Source organism: Lipophrys pholis, assembly GCF_963383615.2.
Source record: "Lipophrys pholis genome assembly, chromosome: 21".
NCBI classification, from domain to species: domain Eukaryota; kingdom Metazoa; phylum Chordata; class Actinopteri; order Blenniiformes; family Blenniidae; genus Lipophrys; species Lipophrys pholis.
Genome location: NC_137649.1, coordinates 15,565,756 through 15,593,256, shown reverse-complemented (window position 1 = coordinate 15,593,256; position 27,501 = coordinate 15,565,756). Strand labels below are relative to the sequence as shown.

General features: G+C 40.0%; 1 protein-coding gene across 1 annotated transcript in view; it reads right to left on the bottom strand.

Annotated features, from left to right (window-relative positions):
* Positions 1-318: 318 nt before the first annotated feature.
* The window catches only part of kcnk3a (potassium channel, subfamily K, member 3a), a 44,498-nt gene continuing 17,315 nt past the window's right edge, over positions 319-27,501 (bottom strand). The window contains exon 2 of the mRNA XM_080491279.1: positions 319-1,878. Within this exon, the coding sequence (XP_080347405.1) occupies positions 959-1,878 (920 nt within the window). The 3' untranslated portion in view covers positions 319-958. The remainder of the gene's footprint in view (positions 1,879-27,501) is intronic.

The window sequence follows — 27,501 nt, the reverse complement described above, 5'->3', positions numbered from 1 at the left end:
AAACTATGAAGAAGAGATTCATAGTGTAGTTTGAAAGGAGTGGCAGGGAGGCCCCGCGGTTAAAGACGCTGCTGAGATAAGCAGCGTCCAACACGTCCTGTTGGTCCACAAGACAGTTACGCCAAACCCGCTCGGTCATTCTCAGTCAGAACTTGTCATTCATGTGCCTGTCATGTGATTGTTCTCATGGAAGCAAAAACATAAAGAGAAACTTTGTGTTTGTGTTGATCCTGAACTGCAGTTAAACACACATTCACACCCTCTCACACCCAGAAGAAGACACTAAGATATCTTTTTATTTTTGTTTGGTTTTTTGTTGAGTTTTGAAATTTTGACTGAAAAAATAGTTGTTTCTTTTTTTTCGGAAGCGGTGGAGTTTTCAAATATATACACATTTGTATTTTTTTTTCCAAAGTGAGTGTTCAACTTACAAGCCAACATTTCTTTAGGGAAAGTGTCATTGAAAAATGTGACTATACATGGTTTTGATAAAATAATCTTAGCTGGGCTATATATACAGTTATTACACCTCAATCCTTTCAAAAAAAAAAAGAAAAAAAGAAAAAAAAAGCCAAACATGTCTCACAGTGTGTTTTGTCTCTCTTCATACTAGAACATGTATTTCTTTGTAGTGAACAGAGAAACTAATGGTTTCAGTATTGAGAGGTACAGAAATGTATTCCCCATCTTCAAACAGCTCCAGGGTCTGCGTGATGAATGCTCTTTAACAACCATTAGCCTTATTTCTCAGTGACATCTGCAATGACGTTAGTGCTGAATGGTTTGTGCTGAGCAAATGGAAGTTAAATACATGTCTCAAGTCTGCTGCACCTTCAATCCCAGTTGGCAGGCACCGGTGTCTGACTGGAAGTGGCTTTTCCCCAGTGTCCACAGACAATACTACACCACAGTCGGAGGGGGTTCCCTCGCTTTTCAAACAAGAGATCCTCCTGGTGTTTCAGATGGAGCTCCTGCGTTTATTGAGTCTCCTGTAGGTGTTGATGCTATGCAGGCCGGTGGAGACCGAGCTTATGCCTGAATGGTGTTGCAGGCTGCACACACAGCCGTTGGAGTGGAGGGGATTGGAAAACGCCTCCCCCTGCTCCATGTAGGTGTCCGAGGTGGAGAGGTCACGTGGGATTATCATGGGTATGGAGTATTGCAGCTTCTCCCGGCTTTTGTACCAAAGACAGGAGCACATGGACTGGAAGTGGAGGACTTCCGCATAAACATTGCGAAGGCCCCGACTCGCCGCTCCTCCCCCGCTCCCACCCACCGCGCTGCCGCCCCCGCACCCGGACGGCGTGGAGGAGGTGGAGGCCGGGTCTATCGTGCAGTTGATGTGTCCCCCAGCCTGACCGTTGTGCGCGAGCAGCGCCCTCTGCTCGGCGTCCCTCTTCTCGTCCTCGGCGTTCATGGTCATGAAGCGAAGCACTGCTAAGTTTAGGAAGGCTCCGATCACAGCCAGACCCGTCAGGATGTAGATGAAGCTGAAGGCCACATAATCCGGTTGGGTCTGCAGGGCGTGCTCTCTCTGCAGCGCCACATAGTCCCCAAAGCCGATGGTGGTGAGGGTGATGAAGCAGTAGTAGTAGGCATGGAAGAATGTCCATCCCTCAAAGTGTGAGAAGGCCAGCGCCCCTACACACAGCGTGCTCATGCAGGATATGAAACCGATGGTCACCATGTTGACCATGGACACCTCGGTGCGCCTCATGCCAAGGCACTTCTTGAGGCGGTGGAGGAGGTATCGAACAAAGGTGTTGATCCGCTCGCCCACACTCTGGAACATGACCAGTGTGAGGGGGATGCCCAGGAGGGCGTACAGCATGCAGAACACCTTCCCTCCATCTGTGCTGGGGGCTGCATGGCCATATCCTGAGGGAGGGAGGCAGAAAGAAGCAGGGTTACTGGGGCAGAACTAATTAAATCTACAGTGCAGAGGACAGGGGTCTGAAAGTAGAAAGCTGGAGGCTGGAAAGATAGTCAGAACCTGGACAACTCAGATATGAATGATTTGTATTCTACAAGCAGCTTGTCGGATAAATTCAAAGACTCTTCATTTTACTGCAGCCGAGCGCAAATGGAGATGAGAATACACGGCCGTGTGGCTGGAATGACCAAAGTATTGATGTCATGTACAGGAGAGAGAGCTTGAATAATTTATTGGCGAATGGTCTCTGCAGAGTGGCTTCATCTAACGACAACAATTGTGCATTTTTAAGCCTCTACACAGGTTGTTAATACGGGTCTTCAATTTGTTCATATGATCAAAAAAAACTCCACCTTGCAGTGTTCAGGATCAAGAAATTAAAACATCAACAGCATGAAAGTAATATTCAACTAATAGTTGTTTTTTTAACATTCACAAGACCTAATAAACATAACAATGATATGAGTGAATCAATAGTGCGGTGAGGTGTCAAAGTTGGAAGTTTACCTTTTGAGAGTATCTAACTATTGATATACATACAAAAAAGTTACGATCAGTATACGAGTGTAAGGTTTCCCTTTGAATCACTCCCTAAGTGTCCCAGAAACAAACAGAAGTACAAGGATCTGACCAAGCCTTGTATTGGACTGTTCAATAGTTTAATTCATGTATTTACTGAAAAGTCAGAAGAAAACAAGAATCGGTGTTTGCTGAGAGTTTCCTCCAAATCCACAGTAACAAGAAATTTGAATCAATAAAAAAACTTTGGTTTAGTGTCTTCAGGTTTCTTCATTAATAAATAAAGAACAGACACAGACTAATACAGTATTAAGTTTATCTGGTTTTAAAGTCCAGTTTTATGTTGACGGTTCTTTTGACCTTCTGTGTAGTTGTTTGTTTTATTTTATTTCATGGAACTATATTGACGATATAAGTATACCTTCTTTCCTTTTTTTTGGTTTTTAATCCTGTGTTTACTGTTTTCTCGTTCTGACTGGGTTTGTGTTATTCTCACTTTGTCAGTCGTGTGTTAAGCACTTGGCACTCTGATGATTCGGTTATTATAATGAAGGTGTAAGGTTTCAATGTCATCATATCTTTAAAGCTGATAAACCACTTATTGTGTAAAAACTGCTTGATTGCGGTTGTCATTTTGCGCTGACTCGGCGAGATTTCGTAAGCAGTCTCACTGTCAACGTCACGAGTTTCACGATGGATTTTCAGGTTGAGCCAGGTCGACCTTTTCGTATCCTAACTTCATCTGGTTTTTCCGCTTTAGGGCTCGTGCACGCAGCATCATTACTGCCTGAGAGATGTTCCCCATGCGCTGACCTGTCGCACACGAGAGCTGAGAGATGACGTCCCCGATAATGATGGGATCAGCAAATGGAACAGGTTGACCAATAGTTTGAATGTAATTACTGCAGAGTTGATTTAATTCTTCAGGCTCTGGTTTTATTGTCGCGCTGATCTATCCCATTGAGCCATCTGTCAGTCTGGTGCCAAATCTGTTTAAAGCTTTTCCCAGTTGTGCCGCCAAAATGAGCGTCATTACAACTGATGTATCTCTCCATGGAAGGAAAAAACTGACCCGGTCGCTAAGCACAGAGGACACACAGGACACTATCTTTAATGTCATCCTCAATAATGGATGTTTCACTATTCTCTGACGACAGGAGCATGAATGATGACTTCATTCCTTTTCATCTGACAAACTGATTACCATAATAAAGATGTAAAGAGCAATGGTTTCCACATTAAGTCCAACGGATCAGTCGCATTAACTTCAAAATCATTTATGAATTCGGTTCCTAATTTGGTGATATTAAACACAGAGTTTGGTTGGAGATTCATGGGGCAATGAGGGTCGGAGATTAGATGAAAGTCCAATAAGTAGAGTGTATTAAACTCTAAAGTTTTATTACAACTATAATAAATGAAATAATTTAGTGCAAAAACACTAAAATTAAGTTAAAACTTTTTTTCAGGTACTTTTGTTTGAGAGACTTACATGTGAAAGCTTTAACTGGCACAGCTGTGAACAACTTTAATTCTGAAAGTCCATACTACCTGGATTTAAGTGAATACTTATTACATGTGATGTAGGCAGCGTGTGATGAGAGCGAGTTTAGAGTGAAACAAGTCCGTGTCACTCTCAATGAGTGAGAGGTGGCAACTCTGTTTTACTTGAAGCAGCTTTATTTACTATCAGGAGAGATGCATTTCGAGAGGGGGCATATTCCTATAATCCATCTCAACTACTTAAACAACCATTAAACTTGTCTACTAGTGCTTAGTAAGCTCAAACCATATCGTACTATAGAACCAGATCTTTTTCTACATTCTTAAATATCTTATTGAAAAAAAATGGTTGTTTCTTTCGGTCAGACATGTGCCAGCATTCAAGATACATTTTCTTCATATTAAATGAAAAAAAGTACAAACAATATTTTTGGGGATTATTTGTGCAAATATAATTTTCAAACATCTTCCACTTAATTAAACGTCCACAAGAAATTATAATTTAATTGTGGGAAAAAAAATCTATTAAAAAAGCAACCAAATAACATTTGAGTTTTAACATCATAAGTGTTTTTATTATTTAGATTGATAGATTGTATATGAAACTGTATATTATCTAGTCAATACATAAGAAGTTTCCATTCTTTGCCCATTGTCAGGGTTGGTGGCAACTTGAGAAGATGTCCAGTTAAAAGTTCCATTATTTTATGCATATGGATTTTAAACATTAATCATATTTTAATGAGAACTTCTCTGCTCACCAGCATGTGACAACAGGACTTACATCAGACTTACAGAATTACACTTTTCGTGATGCAGTTTTCTATACCTCATTATTCACAACCTCGTCATGCAGGGCTGACTGCGCTTCCTCCTGGGGGAGCCTCCAGGTAGCAGTTATACTCTGAATATTCAGCTGTTACAACATAAACAGTCTGCTGCGTTTGGTGCTTATTATAACTGATAACTGACTTGTTTTCTTTGTTTTGTTTAAATAAATGTAATAAATCTGGATCTGATCTCCGAGGCTTTAGCTCAGGTTCTTCATGTGTTATATCTCATAAAGAGGTGGGACAGTGTCTTTTGAACTTGTTCTTTTTGCATCAGGAAAAATATATTTGTTTCTAAATAAACTGCATAGTCATTTTGATCAATATGAGGTTGCCCGGGCACAAACTCATCCATCTATTCATGTTCTATACAGCTTCATCCAGCCGTGAGGTGCTGGAGCAAACCAGGCAAGGTGCACCCTCCAAAGGGAAAAAAACTCAGTGCTTTTGAAAAAGACGGTGGTATATTTTATTTAAAAAGTTACACGGTTCATGTTGTTGGCATGTGTCGAAACCTGCGAGTACCAAAGAAAGGCCGGCAGCCTTTTTAACCATTCACAGTGGATCAGGCAGGACAGTGTGTTCAGGTGAACACGCAGGCTGAGCCACTCGGCTGTCAGCAGCTGTCAGCAGCAGGGAGCGGGACATCAAGACGAGGGGACGACCTGAGTGACAGCGGCGCCGCCGACATGAGAGCCGGAGGTGACAGGACCAGTAGCCCTAGTGCCGTGCGAGAGAGCAAAGAGGCCTGCATGACAAGCTCATCCTCCCTGAGTCTGTGGCGCCCTCTGAGCGGTGACCAAGTTATTATGAGACAGTGTGTCTCCGAGACAAGTCCCGGTGCACAGGCGACTCCAGGGGATTTGCCCTGTTAGTACCGATTACAGTCACAGGCTGAGGAAAGGTACAGCCTCACACTCTGAGAGGTGTAAAGACAACGGGCCAAAGACATTTGATTGACACCTGAGCAACAGCAGATTCTAATGCCAGCTGTCTGAAGCAGCTGCTGCAATAATGCCGAGCATATTTTTGCTTTGGCCCCACAGTGTTGTAATGGTTAGAACTCTCGACTCATACTGAGAAAGTCTTCCGGTTTAAATCTGGGCTTTGAGGGGTTCTCAGCGTGGTTTTGCACGTTCTCCCTAATGCACATAGATGTTGTGGTGAATGTGTAGGTGATAGAGTGTGCTCTGTGATGAGCCCCTCCTTCATCCATTGTCACCTGGGTTTGGTTCTGATGCAACAGCATTTCAAAAAAGTTGTCTTTTCCGCCGTCTACACGGAGACGGAGTCGGAGTGTTTCCAAAAAGTTGAGTTTACAGTGGCTCCGAGCACCGTCGTCAAAAACAGGGCTTTACTTGACATTGTGATAGCGCCGTTTTGATATCTGTTGTCCACTGTTGTAACAACGCTAATACTAAAACTTAAGTAAGGATATTTAAAACATCAAAATCCTCTTTAAAATAATAATATTTTTCCTTTTGTATTTGATGAAAAACGGCTCTTATTTCTCATGTTATCACTTACTGTTTTCATGAGCAATGAAGAGGAGCTGCACCCTGTTAGGATTAGTTTAAGTGACTGTTGCAATGCTGCTGCTGTGTATTGTATGGCTGTGACTGGGAAATGGCAATAAATAACCCTCATACTACACTATTAGTTGCTTTTCTTAAAAGTCTACAGCTAAATAAGTAAGCCTCCACTTCTTTATATCCATTTTGGTCACGGTGATTTCACTTGGACAGCTCAACCTTTTCTCAGGTGTGGCACACTGTAAACTGTTTGAGAACCACAAATATAGATGCTGAATAGATGGATGTTTGGCTTTAAAATGAAATAGCTACGCCAGAATGGAGGAATGGCAGCACACGTATTTGCACATATTTTAAGGATTGATGGGGGAAAACAGAGAGGAGACATCTGGGAAATTACAGGCTATCAGTACGGTTTTTTTTGTTTTTTTTTCCTAAGGAAACAGTAATTTCCTCTAAAATTAGCTCAGTTTCTCAATTTGCATGGGGATTGTTGCAAGACAGAAAGCCAGTATCAGAGTCTTTTGCTGCATCTTGAGGCTGATTATCTCATAACCTAATTTCTGTAATTATGTTTTGAAAGAAAAATATGAAAATTGCATAACATTGAAGGGCGATATGAGCTTTATATCAGCTTATTAGATAAAACTAACAAGCAGAGAAGCTTAACAATGTCAGCAGCGCACAGGTGCACCATATTCAAAATTCACATCTCATCATTTGCTTCTCATTACAAAATCGGAATTTAATTGAAATTATTGAAGCCCACGCCTCCAGCAACAGGCTGGAGCTCATTTAAAGGCGTCCAATCATTTAACGAGGGAGAAGAAATATTCCCCAATGATAGCTTTACCATTCTAAAACACTGCAGACATTGTATGAATTAGAGATTTAATTTGAAGACATCAATCCTGGGCTGTAACACATTTTTCCCCTCTCATTCATTTTGCAATTTTTAATCCTCCCACATTCACTTTAGCAGATGGGTGTGCAGCTTTATTCAGCGCCTCACCATATTAACCCTCAATCAGATTTTGTAAATTAAATGTCTGGTGTCCAACAGGACTCGAGTGCAGAAATCAAACAGCTGTTGGTTTCAGTGATGGGTGTAAGGAAATCTTTATGTTAGAAACTGTAGAAAACTGTTAGAAAACTGTATAAATATACTTACAGTTTGAATTAATATTCTAACATTTTGAAGCTATTATATTTATTATTTTCACAAACTAAATATATGCTCATGATGGGAATTAAATTAGTTTACACCAGAGAAAATGTTATGTACTTTGCCTGAGATAAACAGAAAAACAGTACAATTACTCTAACACTGAATAAATTTGACTAAATTAAAAAAACAACAACACACAGTTGTAAGAATACTTTGGTAGAAAGATAAAGTATTTTTCTTAAACGTTAATCAAAGTATCAGTTACTGTTTTAACTGTATTCAATGCATTTTACTTGCAGGGATTCAATTGACCGTATCAGTATGAAATATCGACGTTTAAAGCCAATGTTTGGCCTTTTTTTTTGTAAATATTTGTGGAACAATTCAATCAATTTTCTTTCAAAACCTCTCAATAGTTTGAGTGTCAGTTTTAAATTGAGTCAGTAATGAGATTCTAATAGTATGAGAGATTGTACATGGTCTCAGTAAAAGTACCTTAAGATAATATTCCATTACAATAATGTGATTATTTGGATTACTTTAACTTTCACATTTTATTTCAGGCGAAGATATTTAAATGGCTGCAATTTAGAGTGCAAATCAATTCACTGAAAAAGTAACTTATACTCTGAGTAGTTTAAGAAAGGCTAAGATAAATTATACTTTATATTTTTTATTGATTTTGTGGGGAATTGGGACTTTAACATTTATAAATGATACAAAAATGATATTAAATGATGTGAAAATGAACGTCTGCTGTTAATAATGCAAATGCCTCTGTTTACTAGCTATTGAACACAACTGAGGAAATGTCTCAGTTGTTTTACTTTACAGTTATCTGTGATGTGAAATGTGACAGTAGTTTTACTTGCACATTTGCAAATAGAAAACTTTTACTCTAAATTGACTACGTGAGGAAACACAAAAAGCTGTTGTATTGAAGGATTTTCCAGCAGCTCTACTTTCACTTGCACTTGGTTGCATTTTGTATTTTCAGAAACTATAGTTATATCTGGGATTTTTTGAGAAAACGTGACAGTAGTTGTACTCAAGTAGTTTCAAAAACAATATTTTCCCTTGTACCTTTCAAAAGCAGTACCATTAGTTGTAATCGAGTACATTTTGGAAATGTAATACCCATTATTCTTACTCTTTCCTCCTCTGGTTGATGTTTCCTTCTCACTTGTGTTTTGTGATTGCTTGATTACTTCCAGAGAAGAGAACACACTGTTTTGTAGTTCCTCAATAACCCTTCCCACTGCATCTAAAGTCATCATTACTCTGATTAATTAGGCAAAAATAAATAAATAAAAAAAACAGGCTTTGAAAATACATCAAAGGGCATAATGCAACTGTTAAGACTCCGGTTTTCTGTCACTCAATTAAATTTTCATTGATCACCAGGCACAATTTGTTCCCACCAACAAGGCGAAGAGCTCCACCTATTCATCAAGCGCGCCGGCTCACCTAATGAGGAGGGATTTTCAGAGGCTCGCTGCATTTATTGGGGGGGGGGGTTAATTTATCACCGATTTGAAGAAAGAAGCCTGTGTGCAACCAAAAGAAAGTCCATGACGCAAAAGCTGAAGACTTCAAGAAAAGTACAAAAATAGACGACAGTGCAGGTGATCAATGTATGGGTTCCAAATTAAGATACACATGCACACTACGCTGTATGCATAACAAGATGGAGAGTGGCCATGGTGGAGCTGGGGATGAAACGCTGTAACAGAAGTGCTGGTGGCAGTACTGGACTCTGGGGTTGACTGATAATGTCCTCAGACATCTGCACCCTGGAGACCCACCAGTGTCATGCTCTAGAATACACTCTGTGTGTGTGTGTGTGTGTGTGTGTGTGTGTGTGTGTGTGTGTGTGTGTGTGTGTGTGTGTGTGTGTGTGTGTGTGTGTGTGTGTGTGTGTGTGTGTGTGTGTGTGTGTGTGTGTGTGTGTGTGTGTGTGTGTGTGTGTCTACTGCAAGGTTTCAATGAGACAAAGGTACAAACAGCAGCTTGCTGGATTTTATTGCTTTTCTCGCGTGGGCTTTCCACAACAGGATTTAAAATCTGCAATTGCATTAAAACAAACATGATACACGTCTTGGTCTTAACTAAGCATTAATCGTGATAAAAATGTTTTAATGAGCGTTCTAATCATCCTCATACATATTCATTTGCGGGTTCAGCATATGAGAGTGTATGGAGAGCTCAATTTGTCTAAAAACAAGCGTTTTCAGCTGTATGCAAAGTATGAGACAATAATAATAATACACTTTGAAAAGAAGAGAAGAAAACAATAACACTAAATCATTATTTAAAAAAAAAAAAAAAGGATTTATCATGTAATGTGTACAACTCATTATCATTAAGAGAAATGCTTGTAATTTACCACCTACCTCTGCAGTTCTTAATATGCAACATATCAGCATTTTTCTGTTCATTGTTTTGGTTTCAGAGATACAACTTTACTGTGAGTTTCATAATGCATATCACCACACTCTGCCCCACAGTTAGTGCACTTAAGCAGAACTACTCAAACTTAATCACATGTACCAGTAAAACTTAAGTATGGAGTACTCTTTTCAGTTCACTTTATTACATATATGCACCTTAATGTTCTCTGTTTGCGAGCATATTTGCATACTAAATCTAAAGTTAACTAAAAATGACTTTAATTTGAGTACTTTTAATTTGTTTACCACCTCCACTGTTGTGAAGAAAACATACTTAAGTATATTAAGGAAATAAAATTGATTTAATTTGCATGAGTTTTCCCGGAGGATCCACAGGTATTTCTTCACATAATGATGTAGTTGATGGAAATAGATTTTGTTCAATCAGGTTTGGCTCTGGTTGGATTGTTGAGCTCCATTTCTTTTTATCAGAATTGGTCCATTCAGTTGCTCCAGACCCAGGGTTTGGGACCCGTTCAGGAAGAAACCTCAGAGTAGCTTAGTTGTCCAAACTAGACATTTCAAATAAATCCAGAATAAGACACTCTACAGACTCTGGAGCAGCCCTGGGGATCTGGACCAGGTTCGATTTTAGCACTTTGTGAGCCTTCAAAGAAAAGGAACAGGAAGGGCAAATGGGTCGACTGAAAATATGGATGTCTGGAGACAACTCATGTCCAAACCTAGAGCAAATAAGTGAGACACACTAACTGCTCTTTATTTTTTGAGTTCCAAAAATGTGTTTATTCATTTATATGGAGGTAAAACTAATCTAGAATGTGGATGAAAACCAAAACAGTTCAAAAATGAATATTGTAAAATAAACCTTTTTGTAAGAATAACGCAGCCTAATTACAATCAAGACAATTGAAACAGAGCCACTGTGGAGTAGTTGCGATAATTTATATCTTCCCTGAGAGGACACGACTGTCTGTGTGTACAACTTTACTTTCCTGTAAACAAATTCCTTCTGCACAGCTGAAGTGTGCTCAGAGGTGTTTCACACAATCGTGACTTTCAGCCGTACATGGTCAGCCTAGATTTTTAACCTACAGGCGGTGTGAGGAGTTTCCCAGCGTGACGTCACACTTGTCTGCATTTACGTGGTCCTGAAGACGCAGCGCAGGTCCGGGAATGTTCTGTACAACTGAGCAAATAAACATTGATCGTATCATCCTCTTGCTACAGGTGGTCTTTGGGCTGCTGCCCACTCCACTTCCCAGCATGTTTTCTCCACAACTCCCTTTCATCTCCAGCTCCGTGTGCCAAAGACATCATGACCGCACGACTCTTCAAACTGTAACTCCTGTCTACTTAAACTTTTCCAATAGCCGACACCCAAAGCTGTTACCTTATAGGCTGTACTTCCTAAGAGTTATACGCCTTCGCTATCTATAGTGTGAACCTACGGACCTCCATTAATCCTCATTCACAGACACTTCAAACTCCAGACGACCCTACCGTTGTTTATTCAGGCACTTAAACACAGCCCCCCGGTCCTCCCTCCATTACTGTGTGCGGCTTTTGACCCACTAAGCCATGCCGGCAGCTGCAGTGAAATGTATACATTTGTGAAAGTAAAGAATTCTAGGAATATGGTTCATTCGGGAAAAAACATCAACACCTGCAGCGTGATTATTTATCTCGTTTTCAACGGATTGAACTGGACCATGAAGGTTTCTTTTCAGCATCTTTGAAGACTTGGATCGAGCTACCCAAAAAAATGGGTCATTCATATTAAGTTGAATAAGGCAATGCAGGGTTCCTGTGATGGGGTGCAGGTACTGTCAGTTCAGCTGTATGGTGGGTTTTAATTAGACACATACAGTAGATATGGTTCAACCACACCTACCATACTGTATATCAGTGGCTTCCACCTTTGGTTGAGGTATTCAATGATGGAAGAAATGTAGAGAATCAGGTAAAGTTCAACACTTTGACATGGAATTCTACCCAGAACACTTAGGGTTTAAATTATACCCACTGATGAGGTATAACTCTTGAAAAATTATGTTTCACTGTTGCTGTACTCTAGTAGTAGGGAACCTGAATAGTTACTAGTTGGAAAAGGCCTAATCTCCCAGTTTACAGCATTCACCCCACGATAAAAAAACAAGGAACATGGCTCGGTCAGGCTCCAAAATAAGAGATAAATGAGCTTGTTATCACACATAAACCAAGAGCAGATGAAATAAAGCTCTGGAGGTGCAAATTATTACCACGAGATTCGTGCACAGTTGCTGTACAAACATTACTTTATTTTGTGCTGTTAACATCAAGCAACTGTCATAACAGAGTGCTGTTGTTTCTGATTGTGCCATGAATTTGTTTTGAAAATAGTTCATAACTGGTGAGTTGAAGCATCATTAAAGGTTTAAGTCCTTCATGATACAATTTGAGACGTTGATCTGAATAACACTTGGACTTTGTTGTGTTTTCTGAATGTGTGCAATAGGTCGCTGAGTACAACTGTTACAGCAGGGTTAAGAAGGTCATTTTAATTTAAGGGCAATATACATGATTTGTTTCTCTATGGTGCAGAATATTGTCAAATATTCAAAGTCATGTCATCCAATCGCAGTTTTTATTTTGTCTTTGGATTTTGTTGTATCCAAAAATAGAAAGGAACACTTAACCTTGAGCTTTATGAGGTTGTCCAAGTCTGATAAAAAGCTATAAAAATTCTGTCTGTCGCAGTGTTTCTCTTCAGACTAATGATGGCAAAAGCCTGTTTCTTCTCAGTTCACAATTCTTGCAGAATTCAGTGCACGTTTTCACCAATTCAAACTCTCAGAACAGCTCTGATGCGAACACTACTCATCTGGAAATGTGTGAATGAATTCCAAAGAGCAAACGCTTTTTTCTGAAAAATGAGATTAAGTTGTTTTCTTACACTAGACAAGGTCGTCATGATGGAATAGACCCTCTGGTGGGTCATTTGTTTGGCCAGAAAAACCACAAAAGGTTCCTAATGTGAAGTAGGGCAACATTCAATAAATAAAGTGGCAAAATTATTTATGTTTATATTTTCAAGAAGTACTTCCGATAAAAAGTGACTCTAGAAAAGAGGGATGAATGTCCACTGTCATCAAGCTGCTATTATGCTGTATTTTTGTCTGCACTCTTTGGGGCTGTTGTCATTGGTTTGAGTCCAACAATTGTGATGCTTGTTGGCTTGGCAACATATAACTTTATCGTTCAGAGCACATTTGATTCATCACATTGTCCGGTTTGTGCCATTGAGCTTTTGCATACAAGCCAGTTCAACCAGTACGAGAAAGAGGGAGAAACCTGGTGAGACAAACTGGGCAATGCAGGATGTATTCATCACGAGCATCCTGATGTACCGCCGGGGGAGACAGCGCATTGGCAAAGCGTCTGTCTGGGTTCATTTTAACTCGGTTACCCGTGTGTGGGCTCCAAATCGGGGCTGGGAGCATGTGCTCTTATCCTGCACACAGCTGAGACCCAAACACTGAAGCATCACAAGCCTTCAGACCAAAGCAACCAGGCGTTAGATCTCAGCTGCCTGTGCCCTGAATTTACCTGACAAGTAGTAAAACCTTTTCATCATTGTGCGATACACCAAAAAACATTCATCTGTTGAAGTCCTTTATCTACAATCAAACGCACCACTGTAAGCCTCTGTCTGTGTGTGTGTGTGTGTGTGTGTGTGTGTGTGTGTGTGTGTGTGTGTGTGTGTGTGTGTGTGTGTGTGTGTGTGTGTGTGTGTGTGTGTGTGTGTGTGTGTGTGTGTGTGTGTGTGTGTGTCCAATCGTTTCGTGTTTTGCTTTCACTGTGAAAAAAAAAAAAAATCCCTATCAGCAACTATTTCCAAACGTACTCCTTATGTTCCTTTTTAGGGGATATGAGAGGAAACCTTGGCAGGCCACTGTTTTCCATGAGGTCAGTCAGTGAGGCATTCCAGCCAGAGTGTGAGATCTCTGGAAGGGCTGGCTAATTAAATAATTCACGTGATTTATGTACCTGATACACAGCCGATACAGACTTGTTTCAAAGCTCACAACACAGCTGCACTAAAACGGGCAGCACATACCCTAATAATGCACAGGGAGGAAAAGGATATAAATCTAGAAGGACATAAAACAAGAGCATGAGAGATTAACTGAGGGGTAGAGCCGATTTTAAGGACATAATTCCTGCACCATGGCACCGTGGTAAATTTACAAAGAGATCCACTTTTTTTTTAGACATTTAAAGCTTAAAAACTAAATTTATGTCATTGGAAGTCCTTCATTTGTAGTCATTGCTAATGTACGAACCGTGAGTTAGGATTTCTTTCCAGGCTTTTAGGAGGTCAACTCAAGTAACACACATATCTTTTTCAAGGGCTTCATTTGGGCTCTCTGCTTTGAAAGTGAGCCCGTGTAGGCAGGAGGAAGGAGAAGAGGGAGTATGTGTTGTGTAATATGATACGGGAATGTTAAATAGTTTCTTCAGCGGATGGATGCATATGATTCTGACCAGAGAGCCGAACATGTCTGCACATCAGCACCGAGAACGATCGCGCATTAGGCAGAGAAAGGCTGAGTAATGACACAACAGCTCAACCCGTGGGATGAATTATCTGACCACTGAGACGAGTTCCACTGGGGAGCAAATTAGCCTGAAATGGGCATGAAATCATTTCAGAGTTGCTCGAGTCAATTCGGCAAAGCAGAAACCATGATTAGAGACAAATTTACATATTTACCGGTCCACGTGAACAGTATGGAGAGATTGGCGGGGTCCGCTGGCCAGAACCAGCTCACCAAGGAGGCTAATGCAGATTTCTATTTGAAAACTTGTACATTCACACACACACAAAAAAAAATAATACATGTAGTTTCTCAATTTCAGTTTCTAATTTGACCAAAGGTCACACCGCTTGTTGGAGATTAGCAGATGTACCACGAGACTCAGAACTCCACAGCTGATTGCAGCACAATTCCCCATTGGGGAAATTATTTCTCTGCATTTAACCCATTCTATTTCTGGGAGCGCTGGGTTGAAACAGTATGGTACTCGGGGAACTGGTGAGGGTCAAAGGTCATGCTCTCGGACCCACAGCGGTGACCTGTCAGCTGTCAGTACGATCTTCAGATCCCAAGTCCACGCCTCTACAACCTCAAAACCACCAGGACCTTTTCATGTCAGTGGACTATAAGTTTGACTGACGAGCCCAGCAACTTTATCTAGAAGTTTAACTAACAGTAGAGTCCAGTTCCATTCTCCAAATCTTAAATTATTTACTTCACACTCTGGCACACTTTCTAGCTGAAGCCCTTTGTGTACCCACGCTGGGACACTGATCTGCGTTTGTCTGTGGGACCCACTGTTCTCTCATTTAATCCAGGGTTTTTCCATATTGTTTTTCTTTCTGCTGTGTAAACTGATCTTTGGATATTGTGTGCCAGACTGTGGTGCCCTCCTCCCCCTTCTCCCCTCTTTGCCAGCACACGTCTGTTTAGGACAGCATCTGCTCCCTGAGAGCAGCTGAACGGGCTGAACCGGGCACAGAGCATGCACGCATATATCAGTGGAGTCAGGTGACAGAGACAGGTACAGACAACTCTTTGAATTAACAGCTGAGGGGTCAGAAAAAGAACGAAAATGTGGGAGAAGAAAAGTCAAAGGATCAACAAACTAACCAGAAATAGGGTTATTTTTTTCAAGCAATGCATTGGACATCATAAAATTATTATGCCAACCCCCCCCCCCCAAACATATACACACACACACACAGCTTCAGTGAGTAAGTCTCACCGCCGGACTCGAGCTCACATTTTTACGCTGTGATCCAAAGCGCGGCTTCACTGTACACATCCTCCCGCTGCGTTTCTTTCTCGAATGACCCCTCGGCTGACATCACATGTGATTTCTCACCTTGTATGGAAACACGACAATACTAGTTTTATTTATATCCCACATCCCAGCTGCCTCTTTATCGTCACGTGCATCAAACACGAAAACACCATTTGGATGGCAAGTGGATCAAAGGCTGTTAATAATGTGTGAGTTTTCATCTTCGCATTCACACTTGGCCCAGTTCCTAGCCTGGATGTAAGTGTGTCTCTGCTCTTTATAAATCCCACAGAAAATCATCCTCGTCATCCTCGCTGACTTCATCAACAGTGGTAACGGGCCCTTGCGGCCCAGATCTTATGTGATGATGCTTCAAAACTCAGAAAGATGTGATTCTTTTTCTTGACAAAGAGAAGTTTTCCTCTATTGAGTAGTCAGCTGGACGTCGACAGTGAGCCCTACTGACAGAAACGCACAGTAATATTGAAGAACTGCCAACAATTCTACAAATGTAAAAAGAAAATATAATCAGGCATTCAATAAAAGTGTAAAAAATGTATGTGTTGTGTTGTCTGCTTGATTTATTTTGGTGATTGGAGAACGTATGTCTGCAGGTAATAGGATCTAAACAACACAAAAATAAAGTGAGTTCTGTCGATGGACCTTTGAAATGGGGCTTCATCTATTTCCCATAAGTTACTGAAAATCACTGGTACTTAAACTGACAAGTCACTCCTTTAAAAATGACAGTGTTTAGTTAATGCTCAGTTCAAACAACAGATTAAACAGATGAGATAAACTACTTTCATGCAGGCACCAGTCAACAAGTCCACTATAACGTCAAGAATTAGATTGGTGTTCCAGGTAAAAAACCAAGTGCAGCCAGAGGTGTGAGGGAGAATTATTCCCCACACAGGTTGTAAGTGTCGTCTGTTTACTGTTGCTTCCATTGGTCTCGTGTTTGAAAAACTGGGTCGCTCTCTGCACCGCTGAGCTCAGGAGGAACTTGAAAGTGGTAAAGTTCACACTCCAACATGGAAAAAAACACATCTTAACATGAAACTTCAAACGTCCAGAAAGTCTAATGTGACTTAACACATTGTTCATTTCCTACCTGAGACTCGCCATTTCTTACTGCTGCACTTTGCAAACAAACCTCATGAGAGTTAAAACCAGACTTCATCAACACAATGTTTATCAATAATATTGACTTTATGGGCATCATTTCACCCTTTTGTTGGCTTCTATGAGTGATGTCAGTCTTGCTTGTGATGATATGAATTCCCAAACCTGGGAAATGGAACTTTCCCATGTCGTAACTTTCCAAGAACCCAGCTGGACGACTGCATCACGAGTCTCTTTGTTTCCCTTTTTTCTGTTTCAGCCACACAAAATAAACCCACACGCGGCTCTGCACGTGTCCCTCACCTCCACCACACACTGACGTCAGACTTCCCATCCCATTAAGCTGAGAATATTATGACTTCCTGAATTAAAAATGTTGATTTATCCGCGTCTCCCATGTGTACCTCTGCTGTTTGTTATGGCCTGAACCAGCAGAGCAAAAGACCGATTAAGGCTGCCAGAGATCAGGGCTGTGCCCACACAGGCTCCCTGGTAAACTGCCACTATGCATATTTCTTCCAGCCCAGTGTTACGCTTTACTTTTTTTTGTTAAGCGAGGCATGTCTAACGCTGACAAAAACAAGAAATCCGTTTTTTTTACAAATGAGCTTAAAAAAAACTAGCAAACTAGTCATTTTCACTCCTACAACCATAGGCAACACGTGTGAGGGGTTTCCTTGATCCTTATACGTTTTCAGTGTGCAAACCCTTAACATGTGGACAAGTGGATCATCATTTCATTTACCGGCACTTCCAGTTGAGATGGTCCCTGCGGATGCAGTCAGTAAAGTGAGCATGCCTAATTTCAAATTAAAAGATGCAAATTGTTCACAGCTTGTGAGATCCAAAAACAAACATTTGCAGACATGCAGTGCTTAAATGCATTTAGCTTTATATCTATTTTTTTTATTTTTTTTTATTTTTGGGGGGGGGGGTTCAAATTGAATTTAAAGTTGAGATAAGATATTGAACTCATAACCATAATTAATTTGCAGATCTTTCCACAAATAATATAATCATTCAAAAAACAAATATGTTCAAGAAGAGGCTCTTGAATGGTAACTGTTTTCATAGCCTATACACATTTCACTGATAAATTACATCAACTTTGAGAATAAAGAAGACTTAAACTATCTGCAGTATATATATATATATATATATATATATATATATATATTTCATGTGAAAACTTCAACATATGCATTTGCAATTAAATTTTTGACTCTAACAATGCATTCATGCATTTCTCTACACCATTTTCGCCAACTTGATGAATCAAATAACTCAAAATAGTTGATACAGGTGGCCAGCTGTTAAAAGAAATGTGACAGGAACAGTCATAGAATACAAAGTATAAGTGTTTTACACAGGAAGCAGCACAAGACTTAAATATCCACCGATGCCTCCTTTTTCAAGAGGAAACAGCAGCAGACATGAGATGAGTTGAGCAGTCTGTAGCATGAACAAACTTAAAGGTCGAACTCTGTCATGCAGCACTACTTTATTGTTTAGGCTCGGACGAGTGTTCTTCTATCATTGCGTAATATTTTTTTATTTTTTTGCAATAATTTGATGGCACTCAGTCAGATAATTAATGCAACCAACCTTTTATGATTATCCAGGGTTCTACATTTGCATAATGTCAGCGGATGGAAACATACATTGATTTACTCTTTTTTTTTTGTGCACATTTCCAGCTATATTTGAGTGAAAACTTTATGTCTGACTTCACATCACTGTCAGTATTTCTTTTTAATGCAGCAGAGCACTAGTACAAAATGTAACTATTAAATATTCAAGAGAAAATGACATATATTACCCTTTGCTCCAACACACTCTTCCAAATAAATGAGTACATTTTATAATGGAAGCTACACGAGGGAAGCTGAGTTAATAAAAATGTGACAGAAGAGGTTGCCTCTGTAAAATTATACTATCAGACCTTTGCGAGTGCCATTCTGCTGTTTCTGATTATTTAAGCAGTGGTTGTTAACATGTTGGATCAGAGGATTAAACTTTGAATTGAAATTACACACACACACACACACACACACGTATATATATATATATATGTATATATATATATATATATATATACACACACTATTTTTTAATGTAATATTTTCATTGGAAATCCAGATTATTTCCCATTGAATTAGTGACACTTTTTTTGAGGAATATGTATTTTGGGGTTTGGGTGGGCTCTGTACTCAAGCACTCATCAAATCTCTGATCCAAGCAGTGAACGAGTAATGTTAAATAATGTGTGTGTGTGTGTGTGTGTGTGTGTGTGTGTGTGTGTGTGTGTGTGTGTGTGTGTGTGTGTGTGTGTGTGTGTGTGTGTGTGTGTGTGTGTGTGTGTGTGTGTGTGTGTGTGTGTGTGTGTGTGTGTGTGTGTGTGTGTGTGTTCTCCACTAAACACAGAAGTGGCCCTCATCATGCTGTCTGCCTGCTCTCACCGCTACACCATAACGCTATCGTACATGTCACCTCATGTGATGCAGGAGACTAGCGCTGGCACCTGGCTTAATGACCGCAGGCAATTAAATCGAGTAATGGATCTTATTAGGATGTCACAGGAACCCCAAACTGTATTACCTATAGCTCCAGACCTTCATCTGGTCAAAAAATGCTGTGATGTCTGCCTGATGGCTTTACTCCCTCTTTTTCTGTCAAACAAAAATTAAGATAACAGCAAAAAACAACAGTCAGTTGGTCTCTTGGCAAGCGTTTCACGCTTTGAACGAGATTGCAGAAACGGTTGTGCTGCTGAACCGAAAGAATAATGAAGAGACAGAGGAGACAAATGTCTTTTTTGAAAGGTATTTTCATGTGCAGCTGCCACGTTTTTTAAACTTTTACTTTTCAAGCCAGAAAGCTTCACCAGTTTCACAGGAGTTAGTGTCCCTTCGTAAGGTCACATTTTCTCCTGCAGAGTTCCTCCTTGTTGGAATGACCTTAAAAATCATGACAGCTGTTCATTCTGCCTGATGAGCCCAAATCACTATAGACACGGGTGATACAGGGAAGCGCGGTGGTGTAGTGGTTAGTTCTGCCTCGTCACAGCAAAGGTGTCCTCAGTGCGATACTGGGATTCTTTTGCAGACTGTAAAACAGCTTCTTCAAATGAAAACCTGAGAGGAAATATTCATTCATTCATTCATTCATTCATTCATCTATTCATTTATTTATTTATTTATTTATTTACCCAGCTTCCAGTCGAGAGTCGCTGTAGTCGATCTCAGCTGACTTTGAGTGAAAGCGCGGTACATCTTGGACAGGTCATCAGTCCATCACAGGGCAAACACAGAGAGACAGACAATCCCACATGATCACGATCACACCTCCAGGCAAATTACAGTCACCACTGGTCTCCAAATGCACTTTTTAGGGCTCCGTGAGTTGAACTACACCCACACAAACACACACACACACACACACACACACACACACACAAACACACACACACACACACACACACACCTGCCTTCTCTGCACAGGAACCCACCGCTGGACTCAAAGCATCCCTCATCAGATGACACTGTGAGCAACAACTTTGTGAAAACTGTGACAGGGTGACCATCGAGTTTTTAATGTGAAGCCTCCGTGTCACCTTGGTGAGGTAAGCGCTGCCTCGGGCGGCCCATATGGCTGCAGCAGACAGACGGGGAGCTCCACCTTCGCTCAGTGCACAGCCTCACCTCACCAGATCAAACAGTATCTGAACATCCTACCGTGCAGTTTGTTTTAACCCACTTGGAGAACTGGATTCAAGGATTCAGCGTCAACATAGTCAGTTATCAGTTATCACAATTGTCTAATTTAACCTTTCTGCTTTTCTTCAACAGGAGTTCAGGCCACTATGACAACAACTTGTAAATATCAGCTCACGAGACTTGATAATATGTATTCCAATAATCCCTCTGAAACTAAAAGCACTGTCACAAAACAGTTGATGCCAACCTGAAGTCCAGTACCCTCCTGGGTGGCCGTGAAAGAACTCAGAGGGCATGAAAGCTCTGCCTTTGCGGAAATTTGTCAAAACTCCATTTAGACTGTTAAAGAAAACATAATAAGACAATTTGTATACTTTGAAGAAGCCTTGAGAAACTGCTCTTAGAGGCTGGGAAGGCTCAAAGGGCAGCGCCACAGTGTCTTATACTTCTAATAAATGTGGACATCTGTTTAATAACCTTATTTATATTCGTTATCTCAACCTATAAAAACTGAGCTATATCAGTCAATCCATATTAAAAACAAATATCAACTACATGAGAAAGTCAGAGTTTGCTGCAAGCTTGCAGATTTGACCCAAAATAGCCTGAATGACTTATGTAATTTGAGGTCCTTTAAGGTCCAGGCTGATCTCTGCTGTCCTTTTTTTCAAGGATTTTAAGGTTGCTTCCTCTAAGCCACAGGCATTCGGAGCCAAAATTCAGGATTTACAGGCTCAGGAATGCATTATTGACCTCTTCAACAATGCACAGTTGTTTTCTGTTGATATTTTTTGTGTTTCTTGATGTTGGTTGTTGCCATTTTTTGCTTTCGGCTGCACACCAAGTTGCCCCTTTGGAATTGTTACAGCCACAAGACCATGACAGGTTTTTTCATGCAGATCGTCCCACTTCTTTCCTCAAGTGACCACATGTGCTTGTTTGTGTTGCGTCCCGGATTCGGTTTACTGATGGTTGGTCAGTCAGTGTCATTGGTTGAGCGCCTTGCTTTGTTTTTTTTAAGTTGCTTTTAAGTTAACTTTTTTTTGTTGTTGCAGTATTTAATCTTGTTTTAAACTTTACACTTTCTTGCTAAGTTATAATCCTAATCAAAACACAATTAATAAGTCAAGTAAATAAAGAAATCCTTAATTTTCTTTTATCAGACAGTCAGTCCCTAAATGAATGCCTGTGAACGAACGAACTAAGACTTATATAAGCGACATTAAACCTACACTGGACCTTTTGAACCGGCTTGTCTCGGGATAGCGGTATCGGGTATCGGGTCTGACTCTGCACTTGTACTCGGAAATGTCCCCGACACGACCCGGCGAGTGTTACGTAATGTTAGGCATCAGCATCAGGTCGACCAGAGAGCATGAGCGATGTCCGCAATTTGTAGATTCTTTAATAGCAATGAGAATGATAAAACTATGAGCGACTGTAAATTATGTTTTGCCAAAATATCAAAAGGAGGTGGAAGATAGTTCAATGAGTCCAGGTGCTAAACTAATCAACCTGTAAAACAAACTGACTCCAAGAAAGAAAGTTTGACCCATCATAAAAAAAAAAATACAATTAAAGATGCCACAAACTGCTGTGGCCATTTTGAGATGTAAAATAATTTCTCTGATTCACAGCATAGTTATAATTGAGAGAAAGAAAAGACTGAATTGTGAAATTGGGTTTCTAAAATTCAAATTTTACTTTTTAAACGACCTTTAGAACAATGTTTTATGAGACACAGTTCCGAAAGAGGAAATGCAGAGTGAACTTGTGGTTGGGAGCCCTGCTGTTTTTCTCTGTTCGACTAAATACTTCACAAATGTTGATGGGTGACAGAGAGGTTAGTAATTGAATATGAGAAATGTCTCTCCCTATTACTTTTTAATGTTGCAACATTCGCTATTAATGTTAATGCCAAGCAACAGTAAATGTGTTTTTTGGTGAGTGCCAAAGAAAGCACTCAAAAGCTTATTTTGTATTTGATCTGCATTTGAAATATGAGGTATTACCTCATCAGTATGTCTTATGAATACGTCTGTTTATGGTCCCAAAATTTTTTTTCTATGAAGTTAGATCACAAAAAAATGCTCCGCTGCCAAATGATGACATCATTTAAGTGTGTTTCTCATTAATGGGGAACAGAAAAGTAAATGTAAGAACAAACAACTTAATATACAGTGGAGAAGAAGGAGATATTGAAATTGAGGATGAGGAGAAGGAGAAGAAATGAGAAGAAAGGAAAATGAAGGGATAAAGTTGAGAAGAAGAGGAGGAAGGAGAACCAGAGGAATGAAAAGGAGTGTACAGAGGTAGGTTTGTGAAAGAGAAATGTTGTTATTTCTATACATAGCATTGGTGTCAGCGTTATAGTGACATCAGAACTCCTTCCAATCCATCCCTGATCTCTGTAATGTTTCCTCACTCACATGTGGGAATTGCTGTGAACATTAAATGCCCTTGGTTTTCCACCATCACACATCAGTGTCACAGCTGTGATATTCAGATTGTTCTGGGAAGAAATAGGTTAGACTCCTGTTGTTTTAGCCTAAGGTTCTCTTGAGGTTCTTGGGGTTTTTTTGTAGTTGTTTTTTGTTTGGGGGGGGGGACTAATATTAAATGTGTACTCATAAGCTCATGCTCTGATCACAGCCCTTGGGGGTAAACAAGACTCACCTATCACTGTTATTGCTTTTATCATTACGTCCCAGTGTATGGCAGTCCACTTCATCCAGGTTGGCTTGTTGAGAGATTAAACAGGTGCTTGAAATAAATTGGAAAACAAATTGCCCCTGCAGACGTAGTATAACCTCGGTGAGTCAGTCGGTGCTGTTGGACTGAGTCACTACCAATGCTCGGAGCCAGTCAGAATTAAAAGTGATACTACACCTGGGTACCAAATGATTCAAAGAAATCTTTGAGATGGTAAAATCTCTTTCGAGCCATTGACTTGTGACAAATAGATTTCTTTTCCCAGAGCAGATATGACAAGAGAAGGGTTTGATTCTTCAAACGATGTGCTACGCAATACTTTTGAGTTAACAAAAGGTGTTCCCCAGGGCTGAATTCAGGGCCTCTTTTATTTGTCATAACCCGTTTGGAGAGGATTGGTAACGCACATATTTGTGCTGGGGAGACAAAAGCAAAGCATCAGAAAGAGTTTGATTTATTAAAAACTGCACCGTCAAGATTTAAAATTGCTTTTAAATGCTCAGAAAACTATCAAAGTATTCTGTTTTCCTCTCACAGTCCAAAAACATGAGATTTTTACGATCCCTTAGACAATAAAGTTTTTTTCAATGTACCTGTGGAAAATCTGCAAGATAAAAGTGCAAATCGGCTTTCATATTAGAAATTTCGGCTGCATGATATTAGTATGGCAAGTTCACAGACATTTGTGTGGACAGACGAGGAAGTACACCATCCCAGGAGAATATGGACCGGGAGTTACGACACTCTGGAGGCCGCCATTATTGTTATTGTCCATCTACTCGTGGATGTTTCTGCGCAAGAAGTACTTGCTACGGCCATGGTGCTCATTCGCAGTTGCAGCTTTTCACAAAAGTTGCGTTTTCTCCCGTTTCCACGGAGACTGAGTTGGAGCCCTTTCGAAAAGTTGCACCTTGGAAGCCGTTTTCAAAAAGTTGTATTTTCAGTGGCATTGTGGTGGCAACGGACCCCCAAAACGCAGTCAAAGTTTTCCGTTTTCACTTTGCTATTGTCTATCTACTTGCATGTACAGAAGAACCATTTACTCCGAAAACATTACAAGCTTGTGCAAGTGAAGTACACTTCCGAAACATTTCCTAATTTGTACCAAAAGTTTAGATTCAATGTCTTGGTCGTTTAATTACCTGCAACCATGAGAGTAAAATCAATATGGTTGATTGAGTGTTAAACTATACTTTTTTGTATCATAATACATCTTTTATTTCTTCCTTCTTCATCTTGTATTTGTAATTATTAACTGGTTTCATCTTATTTAAACTTCCTTGTAAAATCACGATGGGATTCTAAAAATATGACAAAAATATCATTCACCTCAGTGTTCAAGAGTACACGCTGTACAAACGGCTGAGGCCCCCACTACACATGATGGGCAAGGATTTATAAATATATATATTTTGTGGAACAAGTATGTATTGAGGCTACTGAGGCTCCACCATCTCTGGGTGCAGGGGAAGACAGCTCAGAGCTCCGGGCTCAGGCTCAACACTCTGCCGGCTGGCATGAATCCCCCATTTCAGAGAGAAATCTCTGTGAAGGGTGGGCTTCCTGGCACTGTGCGTTCCTCAGGGAGAATCTCTCTGGTCTGAGTCTGTGATGACGTATTTACGGGAATTTTGTAGTGAAAGAAGTTCATTTTGATTTGTGTTGGTCTGGAAGAGCATTTGAATGAAATGCACAATTTTAGCAGGTGCGTATTGTTTAAGATCTTCTGGTGGGACTCAAGGGAATGCCTTATGATTACAATCATGATTTTCCTTCCTTTGAGAAGAAAAGGAATAAGTTGATGGTTATCATTATTTTATTAAAACATATTTTTATCAGAGATTGATCAAATATGACTAATTGTACATACTTAGAAAATATTTTAATTCTAGGACTGGTTAACCATTATGTTTTATCGTGTACAAAATATGAACATATCTAACATTCAACCTAAAGATCAAAACAAATCATACCCTGCAATGTGTTTCATCCTACATATAATTGGTATAAATTCCATTTATATTGAGTTTAAAGAAAATGCTTCTCTTAAAGTTTTTGTTTCAGCTGACATTGAAGCAGTGAGCTGTTAATGTGTGTGTATTATTGTCGCACTAAACATTGACTCTAATGTTTTTTGAATGTGTTACGGATTTCAAGCACAACACAACAATTTGTCTTGTCTTTAATGAGCATTTTACTAGAAAATTGCCCATCTGCATTCAGACATTTCTCAAAGAAATAAACTCGCTGTGCGGCCTAGTGTGAGTTATAATGCTGAGTCCCCGAAGCGTTGTGTCTCCTCTCTTTTGTCAGTCACGTCTTCCACATTTCAGGATCATTTGAAAAGCACAAAGCCGGTTTGTTCAAGCAGTTCATGTGAAATGGCTCCCGTAGATTTTTTTGAGATTAAGGCTCTCATAGCCTTTGAACTACAGTAGCCGGGACAATGATTTCATTTTCATTTCTGAGCGACTAAAACTCTGGGAAGACTGTTAGTGATTGCTATTTTTGTTTAGTTTTTTTCCCCTATTTTTTTCCAATTAGTGTGATCTGACACATCACACTAATTAGAGTGGAATGTGACCAGGGAGCTGCCTGCTCTGAAGTTTTGCTTGTGAATGTCAAAGAAAACAATAAGATGATAATAAGACACTTTCTATAATCTACAGCAGAACTGAACTAACTAATAGGTTGTTACTAGTTGGATTACAGTGACTTCTACCTCCAGCAGCTGTAAAATCTACAGGGAGAAGCTTACATTAAAAGTTATATTTAAATTGCTGTAACTAAAAAACACTGTGTTTGTTCTCTATTAACATGGCATTACAACTTCTTGAAAGAAAAGAAAGGATTTAGTTGTAGAAATGTCTCTAAAGGTGTGAGTGTGTGAATGTTGTGAAACATTTTGGGCCTTGTCATGTTAAACCGGGCTCTTAATGTTACGTGCAAACAAAATGGAAGCTGATCCAGCAAAAGGACACACTGACGATCACATACTGCATAATGCACTGTAAGAGGTTATACCAATAGAATAATGTACAACACGCAGTGTGATTTTCCATGTCGGAAAAGTAAATACAAATCAGCTCAGCTTTTAGCGGCTGTTATTGTGTTTAGAGGTACTTCCTCAGCTGGCCCTCCACTACTTTCGTCTGAGCACTTTGTCATAAGGCATTTTCTGTGTCATGTTTGATTACTCCCTCCACCAACATGTCCAGCTCCATGATGCCACATTCCATTGTGCGCTTGATGGGGCTCAGGCTGCATCCTATCACTTTCTGCCAAATGCAAGCAAATGGACACAAAAAATATAACTTCTCTGGCACATTGCGAATTGTGCCTAATGCACACAAAAGCTTTATTTGAACACTCCTCGAATAGACTTCAAATCTGACTAGGCATTGTTCATCTTGTGCTGCTGTGAATTAATTAGAGTGAACTACATCATAGATTCAGACACAAATAGAATTATTTACTCTAGTTGTAAATATATAGCTCGAAAAAGCTCGAGATGAATGTCATAAAACATCTTGTGTTTTGGTAATTGTAACTATGTTTTGTCAAAATATCTTCTTAAAGGTTTTTTTGGGAGGGAGGTATTACAGGAAGATATGTTGTAAGTACAAATGATTCATTGCTTCAGTTGCGTCAGTGCCGGGAATTCCCATCCTAGGATGATGCCGCTTCCCAGGAAAAGAACAGGTTGTGCCACTTTTCAAGTTCAGCCAACAGCATGAATGCATCCATGAAAGCTGCTCTTGTTCTAAAACACCACAATTCATTCACAAGAACTGCGTGGATTATATGTGTTTGCTCATGTGGAATAGCTGGGATTACCTCCGTAAAGTCCTTTGTGGTGGTGTTGGTATTTCACTATATAAAGAAAATTAAACTGAATTGAATTGTAACTTCTTATCCACAGGTCACACTGTCAAAAAAAACTTCAGTTTTATGTACAAACTCAGATTGTCAACCGACTACTGCTACTACTACTACTACTACTACTACTACTACTACTACTAGCCTGCAACAGCTCAGATATCCAAGGTCTAAGCAAAGTTGCCAGGTGGGAAAAGTAAGATTTTCCTCTCAGAGACGCCAAACTATCCAGCATTGTGCACCTGTCATATCCAAAATAACAAATATAGTCATTCTTTGTTAGTGTCGCCACTACATTGTACAGAGGAACAAATTATTCCCAAGTCAAC